The sequence below is a fragment of the Chamaea fasciata genome, unplaced genomic scaffold, assembly GCF_029207755.1.
Source record: "Chamaea fasciata isolate MVZ Bird 193981 ecotype frontalis unplaced genomic scaffold, bChaFas1.0.hap1 SCAF_12, whole genome shotgun sequence".
Taxonomy (NCBI): domain Eukaryota; kingdom Metazoa; phylum Chordata; class Aves; order Passeriformes; family Sylviidae; genus Chamaea; species Chamaea fasciata.
In genome coordinates, this window is record NW_027094097.1 from 7,589,547 (window position 1) to 7,611,505 (window position 21,959).

Here is a 21,959-nt window from a genome sequence, read left to right on the forward strand (position 1 = left end):
CCCACCGGGTTCTGATGTCAAAAGCCAAAAATTCTGCTGTTTAACTAAAGCCACACTAGCGGACAGGGGAGATCGGCCGAGAAAGATGGGAAGTGGGCAATCCAAGCAGGCTGTACCTGTTGCCCGCTAACGGCAATTTCAGCTGGCTGGACTAGGGATGCGTGTTTTGCCTGGCGGGAAGCAGCCGCTCCGAGCGCGCCGTAGTCTGCGGCAGGACGGAGCCGACCTGACTAACTCGGCGGGGAACCAGGGCCGGTGCGGGGCTCCCGGCAGTGCGGGGCTCCCGGCAGTGCGGGCTCCCGGCAGTGCGGGCTCCGGGCAGTGCGGGGCTCCCGGAAGTGCGGGCTCCGGGCAGTGCGGGGCTCCGGGCAGTGCGGGCTCCGGGCAGTGCGGGCTCCGGGCAGTGCGGGCTCCCGGCAGTGCGGGCTCCGGGCAGTGCGGGGCTCCCGGCAGTGCGGGCTCCGGGCAGTGCGGGCTCCGGGCAGTGCGGGGCTCTGGGCAGTGCGGGCTCCGGGCAGTGCGGGGCTCCGGGCAGTGCGGGCTCCGGGCAGTGCGGGCTCCCGGCAGTGCGGGCTCCGGGCAGTGCGGGCTCCGGGCAGTGCGGGGCTCCCGGCAGTGCGGGCTCCGGGCAGTGCGGGCTCCCGGCAGTGCGGGCTCCGGGCAGTGCGGGCTCCGGGCAGTGCGGGCTCCCGGCAGTGCGGGGCTCCGGGCGGTGCGGGCTCCGGGCAGTGCGGGGCTCCAGGCAGTGCGGGGCTCCGGGCAGTGCGGGGCTCCCGGCAGTGCGGGGCTCCCGGCAGTGCGGGCTCCGGGCAGTGCGGGCTCCGGGCAGTGCGGGGCTCCCGGCAGTGCGGGGCTCCGGGCGGTGCGGGCTCCGGGCAGTGCGGGCCCTGGGCAGTGCGGGGCTCCCGGCAGTGCGGGGCTCCGGGCAGTGCGGGCTCCCGGCAGTGCGGGCTCCGGGCAGTGCGGGGCTCCCGGCGGTGCGGGGCTCCCGGCAGTGCGGGGCTCCGGGCAGTGCGGGGCTCCCGGCGGTGCGGGGCTCCCGGCAGTGCGGGGCTCCGGGCAGTGCGGGCTCCGGGCAGTGCGGGGCGCCCGGCAGTGCGGGCCCTGGGCAGTGCGGGGCTCCCGGCAGTGCGGGCTCCGGGCAGTGCGGGGCGCCCGGCAGTGCGGGCTCTGGGCAGTGCGGGCTCCGGGCAGTGCGGGCCCTGGGCAGTGCGGGGCTCCCGGCAGTGCGGGCTCCCGGCAGTGCGGGCTCCCGGCGGTGCAGAGCTCCCGGCGGTGCGGAGCTCCCGGCGGTGAGGAGGTCGGAGGTGGCGGGGCCGGACGGCGGCCCCAGGTGCGGCCGCTCCCCGCGGAAGAAGGCGCAGGCAGCCCCGCTCCCCGGGGGCGCCCCGGCGGGCGCGGGCGCCGCGGTCCCCCCTCTCCCGCCTCATTTGCATGGCTCTTATTACGGCCGTGCCTCGCTCCCGCCGCGCTGACACCGCCGGGCTGAGCGCGGAGTCGCCTCCAGCGGGAAGCGCACTTCCGTTATCTGCGCGCCCGCGCCCCCTCCTCAGCTCGCTCTCTCTGGATGTTTAAGGCGAGGATGAACAAACAGGTCCAGCCCGAGCGCAAAGTGTCGGTGGTGGCCCCCTTGCCGGACCGCGCGGGGCCGCCGCCGCCGCCGAAGAAGGACGTGGAGCTGATCCTGGTGAAGGAGCACAACGGGGTGCAGTACACCAGCAGCAGCCTCCTGCCCGCCGCCCCCGCGCCGCGCTACGGCACCCAGGACAGGGAGACCTGGGGCAAGAAGATCGACTTCCTCCTCTCCGTCATCGGCTTCGCCGTGGACCTGGCCAACGTCTGGCGATTTCCATACCTCTGCTACAAAAATGGAGGGGGTAAGAGAACCGACCGCTTGCGAGGTGTTTTTCCCCGGCCCCACAGCCCCAAGCCGCCCCGCCGCGAGGGCGGCATCCCGCTCCTCCTGGCGGAGTTTCTGGGGGACCGCCGGGAGCCGGGGCTCGCCCCGCGCTGCCCGGGCGCGGTGCCGGGTGGCGTAGGGACCCAGCGCCGCCCGCTCCTCCCGGGCAGCGGGGACCCGCCGCGGCCCCCGGAGCACCGCTCAGCCCCTTCCCGGGAACGATTGCTCGCACGCTCCTCGAAGTTTTAACTTAGTTTTTGAGTACAGGCGTATTTGCCTTCTGCTGCCTCTCCAGGCTGCTTAACACATTTTTTTCGTTCGCAAAAAAATAGCACCAAGAGAGGGGGGGTAAAGAAAGGCCAAACCAAAAACACTCAAGCAGAAAAACAGCATCTCAAGAGCTAGCGCCGGACCACTGAAAGGTTTCGTGGGGGCAGTTTTAATATAGGATCGTGATTTCTGCCCTCGATTCTGCAGTGTGGGGGTTCTCCCCTCCTCCAAAGTAGGTAGGAGACTTGTTACAAACAAAACCTCACCTCCTGCACAGTTTGGCAATGCCAGCAACCAAAAAATTACATAAAGTAACTATCGTTGGCTCAGATTGTCTGGCATGCCTTCAGTAAGACCTTAACTCCATCATCCTCTTTCATCTCCCTGAAGTACGCTGTGCTGTCAGTGGTGACTCCAGACTGTGATGGAGTAACACCATCTGCAAGCCGGGCAGGTGCCTGGGGTGCTTTCAAATCACACACAGAAAGAACAGACCCTGCTTGGCAGATGGAGAACTGTGTGTGAACGGTGAGCCAGACAGAGAGAACCGACAGAAAAAGGACGTTCTGAAAGATAGTTACGTATGTATATAGTGATAGTGTGGTTGCCTGGTGATACAGGTTAATAGTTCACACTTGTAACATAAAATAATTGCTTCCCGTGAAAATAGGAATGCAGGATGAATGGGAAAATCCCTGTCAGATAACATGGAATTATACCTATCCTTGGAACTTAATAGGATACTGGTGCTAATGAAGCACTCGGTTGAGCTTGGTACCTCCAAAACTTCTGAGACCAGTCAGAAAACCCCTCTGCTCACCACCCAGACAGACTGAAGAAAGCAGTTAGTACTGAAAAATAACCTCCGTCCTTATTTCGTTGTGTCCAAAAATAGTCCTAGCCATCCACACTACAGCAGCACAGTGCACCAAGAAGCCAGCAGGCTCCCGCTGTGTCAGGTGCAGGTGTGGCAGCAGCATCATTCATACCACTCAGGACAGATGCACCATGGCCACATCGCCACGTCACCTGGCAATTTCCAGGAAAAGAGATATATTCCCCTATCTCACTTTGCACAAGGTGACACCCAGAGTGCTTGAACTCTTTTCTATTCTAATTTGGGTCACTTAATTTCCTAACCTGCTTCCTTCATAATTTACGGCCAGCTCAGGCACAGAAGGTAACAGTCTGCAAGTCTTGCGTTTTGTTTAGCCACCCTTTATTATTATCTTCTGTCAGTTCAGCTAGAAAAAAATGGGTCTTCATTAGCATCTTCTGATTCAAATACTTCCAAATGGCAGTGAAGAGAAAGCCAGCAGCTACAAGAGGCACATTTCAGTGAAAAGTTTGCAGTAATTTTTCCATATCATCAAAGTAAAAACAGATTTTTACGAGCAAAGGTAGAGAGGCCCTTTGCTACCAAAGTCTATAGAATGGCCGAAAACTGTTTACTGATACAGAAAACAAACACTCCGGTATCTTAAATTTTTTCCATCCATTGCCTCTTATGTTGGACATACATACCAGTTTTAGCCAGTAGAAACTCTTGTAAGACTTTCAGGCTCTAAAAGTACTTTACTGAGTGTCAAGCCAACTCAGTCCCTTCTTTCTTTCAAACTGTGTTTGGGAGCTTGTTTTCTTTATGCATGAATTTTCCTACGAGACCAAAAAACATAAGGCAACAGGCAGAGCTGTGGGATATGTTTAGTTTTGCTGAGATCTTTCCAGTCAGAAATCGCAGATATTCTTAAATATCTTCGTCCCTCTGGCACTGCTATTGCATGAGGGAACCTTTCTAGCACTAATTTAACTTTTGCTGCCTCAAAAGGATAACACAGTGGGTTTCATATAATTGCTAAGTATTCCCATGCAGAAGTTGGTGTGTGGATATAGACATGGGGAAAACTTAATTTTTCTGGACTGCTGAGCAAATTAAAGGGATGAAATCAGAAGTTGTTTTTATACTTGTCTAGCTTGTTCAGACTTAACCTATAAAAAAAATTTACGGGATGCTCATACTAGGATTACAGTTTGCCTTTTTATATTTAAAAGGAATTGCTAGGTAAAGAAGAAACCAACAGAACAGATTAAACTTGAATTGGATGGTATGCATTAAGTAAAGCAGGTGAAGGTAAAAGGTTTCCTTTCCTCTTCCTCCTGCAGTTTCTCTTTATTCTGAAAGCCTCAGCAATTACTCAGCCTCAGTGACTTAACTGGAGCTGACTTTGGACTGTCAAAGGTGTGGGTTATGAACACGTTATTGACCGATTGATACTCATTACAATGCCCTATGTCCTGGACCAGCAGAGCTTGTGCTACCTAACAAAAAGAAATTCTGCTATCCTACCAAAAGCTACACCCACAAAGGTTCTACGAATGTTCTTAGAAGTTGAAGAACGAGGACATGGAAGTGGTAGAAAATGGCATCTTATTTTACATTAAAAAAAAAAAAAAAAAAAAAAAAAAAAAAAAAAAAAGTTAGGTGGTTGACATATAGACTATGTCCTAAAGCTAACTACGATTAATTCATGATGCCTGCAGACACACTAAGGGCCTTTCCATGCTTGTAAAAGTAGGTGGCTCTCAAGAAAGGATGGAAACTTACAAGAACTGAGAAGGAAAATATAAACACACACTGTGTTCCCCCATTCAAAGCTGAAGTTTACAAGCACATGGATGTATATACACCCCCTTCTTTTTACTGGCCAAGTCCTGGAGTTTCTTTCTTTGATAAACTCCAGGGAAATTTTCTAGAAAAAAAAACAGACATGGAGACTTTTGAGTTAGATCTGGAAGTTCCACTTATACAAAACTCTGATAGTTTACTTTAGTGAGTTTTACTTACACAAGGCATACACCACCCAGTGGCAGCTGTACAGACTTTTTTTTGTTAGGTGACTTCGGAGACAGCACTGGTGGTGGCAACAAAAAGAAACATTTCTATTTTTAACAAGCTTCCAGTAACAAAAAGCTAGAGAGTAAGAAACGTCCAGCAGAACTAAAATACTGAATGAATTGCCAGAAACATCTGTGTTTTGGGAGTAGCCTGCTGAGAGACCCCAATGGGACTTCTGCACAAAGATAGATGGCAGAATGTAACCCTTCTGTAAACAACCGTAATTTTCGGAATCATTCTTCTGCTATTAAAACAGTCGCCAGTCTTTAGTAAGATCTAAAAATCTAGAGTATTTCTTTTTCTATATCAGTTACCTACTTTCTTAGGACTTGCCTGCCTTACAAGGGCAGAGACAGGTCCAGTGCCTGTATTGTAATATGAAATGTGCCACAGAAAGCTTACAGACAGTTTAGTATGAACAGACTGGAGGAGTTCTTGCCCTCACTGACTTCTTGGAAGCAGGATATGTCCCCTGTGTGCTGTAAAGTATTTATCAGGTGATTGGGTGGGCTCTGTACAGATGGGAAAAATCTGCAAGCTCCCACTAAGTAGATATGGCAACACTCCAAAAGGGGGAATTCTCAAACATCACCTTGTCAGTCCAGCTGATCAAAAAAGACCACAAGTTACATGTATGTGACTGCTGCTCACAGCACAGAGGAAAAACACTGTTTGCAGCAGATGGAATGCTTTTTGTGCAGCGCATTTGTGAGAGCTGCAAAGGAGCAGGGCTTGTCACTGGAGAAATCATCAGCTATGGTCATTTCTACTTGGCTAATCTTACAAGAGCTGTATCCTCACTGTAACCTTTCTGGCAAGGCCACTTTGGGGTTTTTTTTAAATTATTTTTATGAAAAAAGATGCCCTAGCTGCATAACTCTCTGTAAGTGGTCAACATCAATGTACTCCAAAGAGTTCTTTATAGCTCAACCAACGTTTTAATTACTTTCCAGCTCTACAAGAGGCAATGGTGAATTAAAGAAGAAGACTACTATTAAAATTATACTCTCATCAAATTAGGGAAAGATTTATCCTGATATTTGGATTACATCTGAAATTTTACTGATGCCAAATGAAGTTGAGTAATGCCTACTATGATTAACTGAAGTGCTCACAGTGGGGGAGGATGATGCTCAGTCTTAGTTAACAAGCTATTGTAGTTTTTTGTACAAGACACTTTCAGTACTAATGTTCATTTTTGTTTCCTGTTCCTGCATAGTCATAGGCAGAATTAATATTTCCCACCGAAATTTGGGGAAAAGGAATTTACCAACATAAAGTACTTCTTTTGTGAGCCAAAGTGTTTGCCAGGTCAGTCATGTTCAGACTACTCATTAGGAAGCATGTAATTGTCGGATTAGTCACTGGAGACTTACTGTATCATAAGAATCAGATTAAGTTTTTAATGAATTTAAGAATAGCAGCAGATAAATGTTTTAACATTACTCTAGCTATCGTAATGAACACTTTAAATCTCCCCTGCAGCATTATTTTAGAGTGTTTTTAGACCACAGTATTTCCAGAAGAAATTGTTTGCTTCAACAGTTTGCAAGCAATCAATATGCTTCAGAAGTATCTTATAATTTATCCTAGTGCTCTCTGTCCTAGTCATAGTTCCATGAGCTCTAATGCAGGACTGAGCAATCTACAGCACAGGAACCAAAGACAGCATAAACCAGACCCAAATATCCCTGAACAGGCCCAGCACAAAGTCAGGAGCCCAGAGCTGTCACACATGGAGAACGACACGGTGGAGCTGTCGCCTCCCACGGGGCTGGGAGCCTGGCCACTGCACCACTTCCCTGGGAGAAAACTGTGGTGCTGACTGCACACCTTGCCTTTCTACTACACCCTGCCTCCTCAGTTTTGCAAAGTGTCTGCCACCAAATTTAATCACTATTTTGGGGAAGAATATACCCTGGCACTTTACAGTTCAAAGGTGGATGACCTTTGCCTTACAATATCAGAGTTTATATTTCAAAATAGCGTTGATGATGATAATAATAAATCAACTTTGAAGTAATCTCACTGCAAAGCCTACGCCAAGAGTTTGACTCATCAGTCAATCAAAGCACAGATGCAAATCTAGTGATTTTGGTTTCCTAAAAAGGGGTTTTCAATTCCCATTAGCACATCAAACCGCTGACCTCAGATAGGTTAAACTGTTATGCTGATAACACTCTGGCCATGAGCTCTGGGTTCTCAGCCATAGTGTGACATTAGGAACAATGCTCAGTTGTGTGCTGTGGCAGTACCTCCTTTCCCAGATCCAGAGTCAGTGTCCAGCTCACAGAGGCTCTCTTCCCTTTCCCACTCTATCTGTTCTCTTTCCCTTCCTTGATCAGCCACCAATCGCCTTGATCAGCCACCAATCGCCTGGTGCGTGCAGGGCATGGATTCACCCAGGCTCTTCAGCACTGGAGCTCACATGCCAGTCACCAGCTGCTTCTCTGAAATTCCCTGTTCTGCTCTACATCTTGTTGGCTCCACAAAATAAATCTTCAGAACAGGAATTTCTGCAGGGTTATAAGCTACTGCATCATATACCTACATCAGTCACTACATATGCAGTATTAAGAATAGCTGAGAGGGAAGAACTGGATCTCTCACCCAAATCTTTCATCAATTGTAAACTTGTTTCTGACTCTGAGGTATGATACCATGAAATAGTGTATAAGTGGCACACTATATAGACTCTCAGCTAAATATCTGCCTGTGCAGAGATGTTATTTGTCCCTGAACAATTCTAGCGACTCTTGGCTTGACAAATTTACAAATGTCTGGAGATGCACCAGTATAGAAAGGTTCCAGATGAGATCCATGATATTTTGCTTGATGTTACACCTTAACAGGACCATCCTGTGACTAGGCAAGTATTGAGAACTGATCTAAAGGGAGCTCAAATCAATTACCAAAACTGATTTTCCAGTTTTACTAACAATAAAAGAGCTGGTGTGGACCAGCTGAGAAAAGCAAAGATACGTCTTTCCAAGTACAGTGGATGCACATTTTAATTACCACTTGGAGTACTTTATTCTAAACTAAGAGGCAGAAAAGACTTTAAGAACTAAACTTAGTTCTGTTTTTGAAAATTTAAAATCTCAGCCTAAGGTCGTCCCATCCCCTGCCTCCCCCCGCAAGCCCTCTTCATTCCTGTACACCCTTCTAAATTCTGCCAAGGAGCGGAAGTACTGAAATATCCCTAGTAAACCATTCCTGCACAAGTAAATTCTGGAAGTCGCATTAGGGAGCCGTCAAAGCTCATAACAACTCCTGAAACAAATACAGAACTTTCTTATGGTTTGACGTGGGGTCCTGGGTTTGGATGCTCATTCAAGGCACGTGAGCTTCGTGTGTCTGCTTTCTCACTCACATCTTCTTAAGCCCTGGGAGCAATGGAAAATAGAAAGGCCGGGTTAGGAGTGTAGCAGCCAAGAGCCGTTTTTTACTGAAGAAACCAAAATGTCCCTAAAGAGACTGAGATGTCGTCTACATGGTTTGGGGGCAGAATTTCACTTTCATTTTTAGGCAAAATACCACAAACCTGTCTGTCAGTTCAGTGACTATGTGAATACAGCTCCAGCAGTCTAAAGATACTATTTCCAAACAGATATTTCTTCCCCATGCTTAGATCAGTATGAAACAGAATATTAATACAACTTACACATAAGATCAGGAGGAACATACAGCTTTAGTGAGAGTTTAGATATACTGTGAGGGAATGATGGATTAAAATCAGTCTATAAATTTCTGAACCTCTTGCTGTGTATTAAAATGGAAGTGAATGTTTTAATGAATTTTGAGCACTTCTGAGAAGCAACATCAAATAGCCCATGTCTTCATTTTTGCTGTGTCTGATGGTAAGCACATCAGCAACTCCCAGTTGTAAAGCCTTTGTCCCAGTTTAACCAATTGATTAAATATTTAAGAACTGTAGTATGGTTCTCTGATATGAGTCTGCACTGTAAACTCCATAGCATTTACTCACATTGCAGTTATTACATGTAGTTATTAGACACCATTGTACCTAACTGCTCTCAACATTATTACAAAATAGTAAACCATAACCAAATAATTCTACACTTGGAGATACAGTTATACTAAAGCATTGTAGTTTAGAAGTCAAGACTCAAATTTAAATGATGTGTCTTTGTAAAACAGTTCTAGGTCTTTCACTACTACCTCACTCTCTGTACTTTCCATTTTTTTCTGTACATATAGAATCATGGAATTATTTGGATTGGAAGGGACCTTAAGAATTGTTCAACCCCCTTGGAATCTTGCAGCTGATTCTCAACTTCTTGAACTAAAATTTGAAAACAAGAAAAAAATCATTATTATTGTTCTTCCTATTATTATCATCATCATTCTTAAAGTTGAAATAAATTGTATTAAGGACAAATCTGCTGTCCCAATCCATTTTCAATGAAGAGTATGTAAGGAATCCAGAAATATCACACTGGTTATAAACCCTGAGTTTTCCTTCCTCAAGGTTTTTGGAGACAAAGGATTCATGTTAGCAGCCCATTACCCATGTCTTGACAACCTGTAATTGCCTCCTGCAACTAAAACTCCTTAATCATCTGCTTTCCTTCTCCCTACCCTCATATTAAGTCCTGAACCTTTGATGGAAAGGTTTCATCCTAATTGTGAAGATCTCATACACTGGTGCCGAGTCAGAAAAGTTTCAAATGCAAGGCTTTATTGACATTCAGAACTTGATTTCCAAAGGTGAATATCTGAGTCCTTCAGCATCAAATCAGCATCAAAGGTTTCTGAATCTCCAATACAGTTAAATAATTTCTGTTCTCACAGAAATTCTGCGTAACTGTAGTAACTGTAGTATAATTCAGGATGTTAATTTCTGTATAAATTCAACATACTTAATTTTAGCCACAGAGCTTTTGAAACCTTTAATCCATAAAGAAGGGAAAAGGACGTGAGAGGCATGGAAGGAAAACAGTTAATTTCCTTGCCTTGTGACATATTCTTCTAGAAAAGCATAGGAAAGAACCTCTAAACTACTTATCAAAACTATCCTTTGTTTTATTTTCACTATTCCTTCTCCTTTCCCCTATTCTCTATTCAAACAAGTTTTGCAATCTTTCCTGAAGCATGACAGAGGTGACAGCACAGAACAGCACTTTGGGAACAAGGGTCTACCATTCAGAAGCAGAAACTGTCACTAGGGAGGTCTGGCTGCAAAAAAAAAGCCATGTCCTTCTCTACACTCACATTCATCTAAAGTACACCACCAACTTTCCAGTGAACAGAGTTCTGTGGTAACATATTACTAAGCAAAATTCAGGCAGGATTGGGCAGGCAGCTGTCTGTTGCCAGTCCATAAATGTTTTTTTATGACGAGCATTCTGACTGCTGGTATGTAGTAAGACAAGGTGCCCTTATTATACAGTCAGTCTTTTTATAGAAGATGGTAATTTTTCCAGTGCTCCTACTCCTTAAGGCTTCATGAACAACCACTCACTCCCAAAAGCATAAGTGATTGCAGAAGCTGTGCTCTTAATGTAGGTATAACTGATTGCTACAGTTTGGCTATTATAATTGTCGAAGAATGTATGCTAGGTGTCCAAAAGAGGATCCAACCCTCCCAGATTGGTGGTGTTAGACCACACAGGCATAAAGTCTTTCTTGTAATGCTTTGTCATAAAAGCTTCCCTAGAACAAACCCAGCATGAGAAGAGCAGCACTGGTTTGATCCTGCCCCACTGAAGTACACAGGAATTGTGATTTCAACAGCAGAAGAATATTACTCCTTTGCAGTCTTTATTTCAGAGCTGGAGAAAGTTATTGCATGATTTCCAAGCACTGGGTGTCCTGTCTTGCTACAGCATTCTTGCTAGCCTGAGAAACAGCTTTTGTGGCTTTGATGTAGGGGAATGATTGTGGCTGGGCAATTACACAGCATTCATCTCTGCTGAAGACTGCAGGACTGTGGGAATGAGCTGGTTTTCTGTCCCAGCAGCAGCAAGGAAGGATGAACCCTCTGCAGTTGCCTCATTGACCATCCAAATCACTGTTTCCTTGAGCCCAGTGTAGGTACTGAATAAAGCAGCTGAGTATTGCGCATCTTGATTTTTGTCAGCTATTTTTAATTTAGTCTGCACCTCCTGAACTATGTGGGTATGTGGGTAAGACACTCTTCATCTCTGTTTTTCTCATCTGTAAAGAAAGACCTCTTGCAATGTCTATCCTGACGCATGTCAAAGATGACAGCACATTACTTGCCCTTAAGATGCGTATCTCGAGGAAAAGTATGATAATGATTCCAGTCAAATTCCAGTTAAATAAAAAAGGAGGAAGAGGCTGGACTTTTTCTGGCACAGCACCCTGTACCGAGTGGAATAACGGGAAGTGTTTTTCAGACCACAAGGTGGAGCAGTAGATCCTCACAGGTCTTGGGCGATCCCAACCTGATAATTAATGTCACTACATTGATAGGGAAAAAGAATTTCATGGTGTCTCTCTACTTTTGAATACAGAGCTGCCCAGTAATAACAAAGATTGTTCCCAAGCAGACCATTCTTGTATTTCCCACTTTATTTTATTTATTAGGATATTATAGGAGTGGCGGCTTTTGGCGGTGCCTAATTCACGTGTAGGACCTCTCTTGTCAGCATGGCCACAATGACAGCAAAGACACAATCCACTGATAACAAGAGGCTAGCCCTGAACACAACTTTTTTAAAGAGAGTGCAACAACAAAATGGAAATACACTCTCTTCCCCCCAAGGACTGAAACAGAAGGAAACAATTTTTCAAATCCTAAATTTAGAAGGTGCTCCAAATACCCTCAAAAGATTTCCCTTTGGAAAACAAAAAAACCAGCTCCACACAGACTTTCATGAGTACATGCTACAATTTAAAGATTTCTTTTTTCCTCTTCAATGTTAACGTAACCCACATTTCAGGAGGTCTCAGCATCTTTCCTTCTTGGCAGAGGAATCATTATTTCACAACACAATAATTTCACAATTAAGTATATTGGACTTCCTATGATATTTCAAAGTTAAAGGCCAAATGTTACCAAAACATCAAATTCACAGCTTAGAAGCCACTCTCAGAAGTATGTTTGGTACATGACTGTTCATCAGCATGCAGGGCTGTGTCTGTTCTGATGCTTGAAGAAAGTAAGGCTGATGCTTGAAGAAAGCTCCCAAGCTCATGTCCTCAAACTGAGGGGAGATTAGAGCTGTACAGAAGCACCTTAGTTCTGCAGTTTGTCACAAAACTATGCAAGAGTTTGTGCTGTTCTTTGTCTCCTTTCAGAAGAGAAAATTCAGATGTGTAAATGAGATTATGAGACAGGTGTTGGTGAGATCAAAGACAGTCCAGGACTTTGTTTTGGGGAAGAGTTTGATCATTTGCTTCTTTTCTGCAGTTTGTTTCTCATGTATATATGGCTCTGCAGCCCTAGTTAAAATCAATAGATTCGTAAACCACATGGGAGAAATCCTGACCCAGCTGAAGTCAATGGGTGATTTTTTTCCATTGACGTCACCAGAGCCAGGATTTAAACCCAAATAACAGACGTCTCTCTCTTAAGGACTCCTAAGTAGACAGAATTTCCAGACTAAGAATTATGTGAGAGGAAAAACAGAGTAAAGTAATAAAAAACTATTCAATATAAACTGATACAGCAGGCTTCCACAGAGTGGTAACTGATCTTCACTCAGTATAATAGCTTGGTACTTTACCTAAAAAGAAAACTGTCAGGATTACACAGATGATGGTGATTATTACACAAAATAGATTCACTCTGTGAGAGTTAGACTATGACCTCAGCATTCTCCTATGTTGGGCTCAAGCAATAAAAAAGTACTATTTTAAGAAGTGCCTTTTACTCTCACAGTTTCATAGGGAGAAATGATTAGGAATCTCTTTCTAGCTTTCAAGGCTGAAAAGAAAAGCTGGGAAAGTACAAAGTAAATTCAAAACTAAAAGCAAGCAGGCAAATAAAAAGACTGTAGTAGAAGATCATACACTTTAAAGTATTCTGGGGCCTACTTCATGGTTTTTGAACTTTTGAAATTGGTGGCTGTAAGAATACAGTCACTCTGGCATGAGTTACTCTCTTGTCTCTACCCTAAAAGAAAGAGGCAGAAACCAGTTACCAGGCTCTTCCTAAACAGTCAGTTAATCCTCCATTGACTCATCCAGAAGCTGGTGACAAAATCACTGTTTGACCCTAAATCAAGAGATTTTGAGATCTTCAAGATCACCTAGATTTTTCTTTCTAAACACTGTTTTACAGTCATGTTGTATTGTGTGTTTAAAGCTGTTTAGAAATAAATTAAAATAAATAAATAATCCCACTGTGTGATAAGTTGAAAACACCAGAGTCAGCCACACTGATTTATCATAAGGTCTGAGTAATCAGGGAACAAAACTGCCCCACAATCTGCCTAAGCAAAAGTTTGCACTGTGATGAAATAAGAATGATTCTGCTTCAAACTGTTAATCGGCCTCGGCTTCATCTTGGCACGGAGCTATGATGGGCCCTGGAGTAATTTTAACATTCTTCCATGGCATTTCAAGCTAGGAGGCCCTGTGCAGAGTGGCAGTGACAAAGCATGTACTGGACAGCTTGGACTGAGGGGAAAATCACATTGCTTGAAGCCTATTAGGAAAACAGCCCACTAAGAACAAAAAGGATCAAGTTGCAAACTTAAAGAAAAACTTTTGTCTTATTCATTCCACAGAAGAAGCTGAGTAGTTGGAGGATGGAAAATGAAAGAAGGCTGTTGCTAGCCAGCACAGGTAGACTTGTGCGGCATTGTTGTGATTTCATACTGATCTTAATAAGACTCAATTTACCCTCTAAAGCAAACTGATGTCAAGAGAAGTAGTTCTTACAGTCCTCCTGCTGCAGAAGGGATGATAGTGAGAAGTTTCATTTTGTGCTCACAATGCCCAGATTCTCAGAGACCCCACCTAATGGCTGGCACACAGAACATTACCATCACTACCCTGTGCCAAATACAGATTTCTCCCAAAAGGAAAAGTTTTCTGTGAAGAAGGCTGTGACAGTTTTTGTGAAATTCCTGTGTTTGATGCTAACAGAAAGGTACAAAGTAAAGGAGCCACACCCACTTGGAAATCACTATTGCCCAGGCCTTCCAAAATATTAGTACAATCTAATAGTAACTATAATCTTTGATAAGAGTACAGGATTTTCAATTTTTCTAGGCAATTATGCAAATAGTAGCCATGACTGTAATGGTAAATTTGCCAATATCACTGTTAATAGCCCCCCACACAGCCATTAAAGTTTACAAATAAATTAATATGATGCAGCATTTGTCTTCTATAAGAAAATATTCTTTATGGCTAGATAACATACTATTAATTTCAAATATGTCTGATATCTGTACTTTGTAATTTAGAAAGCATGTCTAAGAAATATCAGAATAATGCATATAGTGGGGTTTAAGAAAACATGGAGAATGGCTTTATAGGGTGTGTAACTTTCTGCCTTCTGCTTTAAAACCCTGTTTAAGCCTGCACTGTATGCAGTTTACAGTACAGTAACTCTGCTTCCTTTAGTAGTGTCAGAAAGAACATTGATCCTGAAGGCTTCATTTCTAATGACTGAGAGTAAAGGTTAGATTTACTAGAATTCTTATAGATAAGAACATTGACTGTCTCACACTTCTGTAAGAGAAATAACCCTTTACTGAGAGGAAGAATTTAGGGGATTATGTTAGGCAAGAATTTGTAAGGATTAAGAGAGTACAAACAGTATTACATTTTAAAAAATAAATTTCTAATAAAGACTGGAAGGAAAAGGAATGTTTTGCTTTAGTCTTTGAGTCCAAAAGTTGAAGTTACAGTTTAGAATTGGATTAATCATTAAATGGTGCAAGGCAAGTTTTTAAGAGTACCACAGATTATTGTGCTTGATTCTTCTTTAGCAGAATTTCAAGGCATTTACCTCCTATTGGTTTGTACATTAATCCTCTTGAAAGCCGCTTGGCACTTGTCTGGAGCTGATTTAAGATGTCTTGGGCACTTTGTTTTATCCTGGCACAGTTATGAATCTCATGCTGCCTAAAATGGGTACTGCATCCTCCCCAGAGGGTGCTTAACTTCGAGGCTGCAGGCTGGTTTTTATTTTGACAACGTGCAAAAGAAAAGCAGTCTTTAAGAGCAACACCCTCCATCCCAGATCGCTGAGAACCAGGAATTGCCCTGCTACATGCACAGCACAAGGCACATTTCGCACCCCTTGCCTTGCTGTGTAGGACTGCTGTGGCTCTGATCAGCTCTGCCCCAGCGCAGGGGGCATGGCTGGCAGGGGAATCTCCTCGTGTACAGGGGGACAGTGAACAGCTCCCACAGGGGCAATCCTGAGAATGTTGGAGAAAGTAGAAGGCGAGGACCAATGCTGCCTAAATGAGGGGCTCAACTCCAGAGGATTCATCCCAGGCTCTTTTTTATTAAGGTGGAAAAACATTTCAGGGATATAAACTTGGCATTCCTGATGTATTAAAAGCACAGCTCAGAAAGCAGGTATCATAACTTAATGTAGGTACCAAAAGTGTCTACACAGGTGTACCAAAAGTGTCTACACAGCTCTTCAACCTGCCAGTGCATGAACATGCTACACCAAGAAATACCTGTAGGGTGGCAATTTCAGACAGAAAAGCAGGTATCACTAGTGCACTGTAATTAATTAGCTTAGTTCACTCAGTCTCTATAGATTATAAAAGAAGGCTGAAACACTTGATTCAAAAACAAAACACAAACAAAACAAACAAACAAACAAAAATCCAAAACAACACCAAAAAACCCTCCAAAACAAAACAACCAAATAGCAGAGGATCTGTCTAATATCTTCCAATCAGGTTGTAGGTTTTTCTGTCTGAAAGACAGCAAGTTAGATGAAAGTATCTCACAAGCCATTCTGGCACCAAAGTCAGATTAATCCATGAATTTTGAAAACATTCACTTTAGTTTACAGCTGACTGAGGAAAAAAAACTCAACACAAATGAACATATAAGTTCTCTGAGAAGATGAGAAAACTGTGACTAACAGTCTATATCTGAACCAGAGTAGAACTGTAGTTGCCAAACTCTCCCTGGCACCAACTCTCTCTACATTGAAGAGACAACTAAGCTGATGAAGTAGTATTTCCTTTTGTGTACATGATGATGTACCCTATATCACGGAAGATATAAAATATCTTTTCAGTACTTAAGTTCAAGGAAAACTTATCACATGATGCCATGCTGTTATGGATCTAGTGCTGGAATCTAGGAAAACCTGCTAATCTTGATCCACAAGCTCACAGAAAATACCTTCTGATGTCTTCATTCAAAAATATTTTTAGCCAGGGATGTTCTGCCACCAATAAATCAGGGTACATTCTGACAGGCACCTTGCTCTTGTACATATGAAGTACAGCCTACACCTTACCTGGGTGGTTTTGTTGATGTGCAATTGCAGGTGAATATATCCTCGTGTCACCCCTAATAATTGCAAGGTTGGAGAAAAAAAACGAATAGAACATTTTTGTTAATTAAATGCTAGAATAGTATTTTTTCCCTCTTAATTTAATATCTCTTAAGTTTCCACTCATGTCTTCTGTGAAGCAGCAGTGTTCTCCAGGGAGGGATCTGCCTGCTGACCCAGTAGTCCAGTACTACACATCTCCCCTGATTAGGACCGTCTGAAGAGTTGGTGAACTATAAAGTTTGCTGGCTTGTTCCCAGCAGTGTTATCTGTCCCTGGACAGATAAAAGGATACTACCACTCCTACAACCCCTGTCCTATTGAGCATTAGCAATAGGGATGGCATAAATAACAGAACAGTCTACAAGCTGGCTCCACAGTCCAGCTCACTTACTCTCTCATTTCTTGTTTAAACCAACCAGGTAGTGAAAAAAAGAAAAAGGCACAAAATCAAGATGGTGTTTTTGGGCAGGAATGTTAGTAGCTAGGCTTTCATATTGTTATAAACTCCAAGTATTTACTTGTCAAACGACAGATAAAACTCACCTTATTGCATTGATCTAGAAACAAATGACCCAACTCCAGTAGTACCTCTGCTATAGAGGCACAATGTTAAAAGCTATCACTGCGACCCATAAAGCAGATCTTTGGACTTTCTGTGGTCACACTCATGGCAAATGATGGGAACTGTTCCTTCCCTAAGCCAGCCACAGTGAGTGTTGTCAAGGTCAGCAGCAGGGAGCCCCCACAAATCTCCAGAGCTCCCACTGCCACACTGTCCATCTTGGATCAACCTGATTTATATTCTCTCATACCCACCACGTCTCTTCATTTATTCTTTAATTTCCTACCAAACAATACAGGCCAGAGTCTTGTTCTTGTATGTGCCTGCAATTATCTTTAAACTACACATTGTTGTAAATGTGATAGTTTCATTAATTTATGTAAATAGGACCTTGGCCAATGACTTGGCTGTTATTTATGAATGAATCATGCTGCTCTGAGTGGCTGGATATATTTAACTCTCATTAATTTGTTCAAAATAGCTACTAATGGGTTTCTTTAGCTCATGACTCCCGTAACAAAAGGCAAAAGGATGATTGGATTTGCGTGGGGAGGGCCTAGGTAACCCTTTCTGTTACTGATCAGTGACCAGTTTATAAATACACTGTACTTCAAGTTACTTCAAGTGATTTTAAGACAGTAGCAGGTTAACAGCTCAAGACAAAAAATGCAGGCTTCAGCTGGCCTCAGCCAACAGCACTGAACCATTTCTGGAAACTATTTGTTTTCACTTTCTTTTGAGTGAAAGGAATGCTGTTAAAATTGCAATTCTAAAAAAACTGAAGGCTCTGAGCCCAAACTGAGAGTAGTAATATAAAGATGTTCAAATCCAGCAACGGTTTGTTAGAGGGAGTAGCTAAATGTAAAGGCTTCAAGAGAAACATGCCACTCACCATGGTATAGACCTACTGGTTTTATGATTCAGAAATACTTTTTATTTTAAAAGATTGCATACTTGGAAGATCTTATTGTATACTTGCAGAATTTTACATGTGTAAAGTGCTGCTGAAGTTTTTATAGCATGTCATGCGATCTGTTTTTCAGAAAAATGTTATTTTTTACAACTAAAATCTCTTGCTAGCTGCTGTCAACATCATCATACAGCTGCTCTTATCATCATCCTCTTGTCTTTGACCCGAGGTTCCATCATGCTCCTTTGTAGCTCTGACTTCTCTTTGCTGTGCCATACAGACCCTCATTGCTTTTAATCTCAGGTCAGCACGGTCTTAGTGCTTCACCCCTTCTTCCCAGCTGTCAGCAGCAGGCTCCAGCTCCCCTCCTTCAGAGGTGCCCTTGGAGGCTGTGCAAGCTTGGTGGCCCGTCTGCCGAAGATCCAGATAACATCCACGTACTAGAAACACCTGCCTTTCCAATTACCTAGTTCTACCCATGGTGATCTTGTACAATCTAGACTTCAAGAACTCTGCATCAGTGACTTCGTTTTTCATTCACAAGGGTCTGCACAGATCAGAGTTTTCACGGTTTTCTTTGTTGTCCAAGCAAATGTAGGACATTCTATCAAATGTTTGTTTATGTTGTTTGGAGTACTGTTTATTCTGAATGAAAAAACCAAACAAACAAAAAAACCAGTGTTGATCAATGTTAACAGAGATATTAGCTTGTATTTCAGTTCGCCAACTGGGAGATCTCTGCTTTTATAGACTTTTCCTGCACAAATGCTGGAAATGCTCCTATTGGAAAATACACTGCAATATTTGCTCAAAGTTTGTTGTTTTAGCAGACACCCCTGCCAGGATAACATTTTGACCAGAAATAACCATGGTAACAAATGCAGAATGCTAACAAACACAAGGAGTTCAAAATTGTTCCAGCTACCCCTGTCCTGGCCTACTTCTTGTATGTGCATCAAAAATCCTTTTAGGATAACCACAGCTATTGAAATTATCTTTTTTCAGCCATTAGTTAATTAATGCTTATTTGTTTCTGGGATTTAAAAGTGAGATGAGACCTCCTGGTAGGACTGAGAAGAATACATAGAGCTTTTGCTTCCCACCCCTTAGGATGCTGGGAATACTGACAAAGAGAGGAAACACTCCACGTGGGTTCTGGTATAGCAAAATTAAGAAGTTATTTTGGCACTGGACACAGGAATACAATTGTATTTTTTCCTTCATTAATTAAATGTATTAGTGGTTTTTTTTAAATATCTGGTAAGTTTCCACTTGAAGCTTCATATAGATGGTTCATTCAGAAGCTGAGGGTTTGACCTAACCTAGTTTGGCAGAAGACATAAGGCTGTCTTAACCTCCTATTTGCACTGGTACCTTAAAGCGACATGTGTGGATCTTGTGAAATCTGTCAGGAGAGACCTGTAGCAGTTCACAGCAGTCTCAGGCCAACCTGTGGCTCTCGAGCTGCATGTGACTCAGTCGAGAGTCAAGTGTGGCTCTTGAGCCAGAGCTCTATTACAGATGTTAATGACTTCAGCTTTTTAGCTGTAGAGGGAAATTAGGAACCATCAGGGATTGCTGAATTTAGTGTTGCCTTGTGGGCTGCAGCTGCGTGCTCACACCGTGGGGGAGTGGAATCCCCTCGAGTGCTATCTGCGTGTTTCTGCCAAAGCCGTGATCGCACAGATTGCGTTCCCGCAGCCCGCTGAGGTAGGTAGATCTTGGCAAGCCTGTCGGAAGCGTTAGCCAAGCTCTGCTTCCTAAGAGTTCAGCTGTCTGGCCTGTCCAAGCATGACACTGGGTTCATGCAATTAAAGCACTGCAGTTTCCGTGGCCAGTGGCGCGGGCAGGAGTGACACATCGTGCCACCCTTCCTAACACACTCTGACTTCCTAGACAGGGTAGGCATTAACAGCAATGCTCCTGCAGAGAAGTCTAGGCAGATGCTTCAGTTCACACCAGGGGATCTAAAGCCAGAGGCCCACCAGGACTGCTTTGCCTCTTCCCTGGCCCACAGAACATCACACAAACAGGACTTTAAGAACTTCCAAACAACGTCTCCTGTTCATAGGACACTACTCCTAAACAGTCCTAAGATGCAGCCCCTGTGCATGCCCAGAGTGACACTGGTCAGCTCAAACACACAGGCTGTTTACAACCATTTGCAGACCATTCTATTCTACATCTATTTCATGTGGAAATTTGAATGATATTTTGACCGTCATTTATTTTTCTTCAAAGGGGCCTTGATCCCAGAAAGGGTTGAGCAAACACCATGAAAATTGATTCTGGATACTGGCGACGAAAATAAGAGCAAATATAAAGATACTTACAAAAGTGCCTGACTTTTTGTTATTTTTTAACCTAACCAGAAGCTGCTAAACAAGAAGTTTCCAGAAGACTCCAAAACATTAAGTCAAACTTAATATGACTAAGCACCCTTACTTTGGTATTTATCTCAATTTCAAAATACTTCAATCACTTAGCACCTGAAAAGTAACCCAGCTACGAAACCCTGCCATACTGTGTAACTGCTCTTTGATGAAAATTACACCACACCTTATTAATCCCTTGCGGGGGCAGGGCGGGGGAAGAAAAAAAAGAAAGAAACCTCCTTTAACTAAAGCCTGGAATGACTCGCAGCCAAACAGATGACACTTAAACAAGTAGGCCTAAGTACAGTACACTTCACAGTTCATCTTGCTATTAGTCATACTTAAAAACTGCGTATTTTAAACTCACATTTAATACGTATGTCCACTACACATCTCCAGGATTAATCTCAAATACAAATTTCCCTGAATAGGCATCATGCTTTCCACAGTCTTATGGCATTAATCAAACATCACTCCCTGCAAATTCCGTACCTCCCAAATACAAGCCAGGTTTGTGAGTCAGCTCCACACACTGTAATATGATCAAAGCAAGACAAGTATGGCACTTCAAAAGCTCACTTGCAGGAAATCTGACAGTAAAACCACCTAAAATAATTTTTCCAGATATTAGATATAGTGAAAGCAAAATGTAGTATCCCAGACTGATTTTGCTGAGTATGTTTCAACACTGAACAGAGCTCACAACTGCAGGGTATTAAGTATTTGTTGAATACAATTTTTTTTTTCTGTACAGTATTCATACAACAGTTGAACATGACTATCACAGAAAACAGATTATACACAACACTAAAATATTACCAAAACATATATCATTGATACTGTAGTTGCTTATGTAAATGCAAGTTGCATTTATATTACATTCCATCATGAAGAAGATTCTTGCCCCCAAAGTGATATAACCAATATATTTCAGTTTTTAATATGCGTTCTCAAAGGTTTAAGCTATTTTTTCTTTCTGTTGATATACCTTGTCTCTGTTTCATTGCAAGGTTTCAACTTTCAAATGACTAAACTTATGACTGAATGCTGAATACATTGTCCTTACCATTATGTTACAGCACGTTACTTTTAGATGTAGATTGGCGGTATGACTAAGAGAGCAGAGTTTGTTTTTCTATTCTATTCTCCAGTATATAGTCAAAATTCCCTTTCTAAGCAGTCATGAGAGGCAACTTACACCAGTAATATCAGTGAAAAGCAAGCTCAAAAGGTAAAGAAACAACTATTCAATAACAATGTGCTTTTCAGACTTATGTTTCAAAGTATGTTCAAACATATTTTTTAAACATGTGATTCATTCTGCTTACTGGCATGTTTTAAAAAGCTACAGTCAAGCTTTCAGCTTTTTACCTCCTGTAAGTGTGTAAATTTAGGAGCAATGCAAACTTACTTCCTTTTACAAAGGAAGTTTTCAAATTACTAAACAAGCACAACAGATTTTAAAGGTTTCCAAAAGTTTGCACTACTTGCTATTAGGAGAAATAGTCAAGCTGCTGTTGTTTTTCCTTTTGCTGAAAAATTGAACAATGATATTTACAATCTAGTTTCC

The 21,959-nt window shown here is 43.3% G+C and overlaps 1 protein-coding gene across 1 annotated transcript in view; it reads left to right on the plus strand.

The window, feature by feature from the left end:
• The first annotated feature begins 1,434 nt into the window (after positions 1-1,434).
• The window catches only part of SLC6A2 (solute carrier family 6 member 2), a 55,043-nt gene continuing 34,518 nt past the window's right edge, over positions 1,435-21,959 (plus strand). The window contains 3 exon segments of the mRNA XM_066194247.1: positions 1,435-1,483; positions 1,486-1,536; positions 1,539-1,877. Coding sequence (XP_066050344.1) covers positions 1,435-1,483; positions 1,486-1,536; positions 1,539-1,877 — 439 coding nt within the window.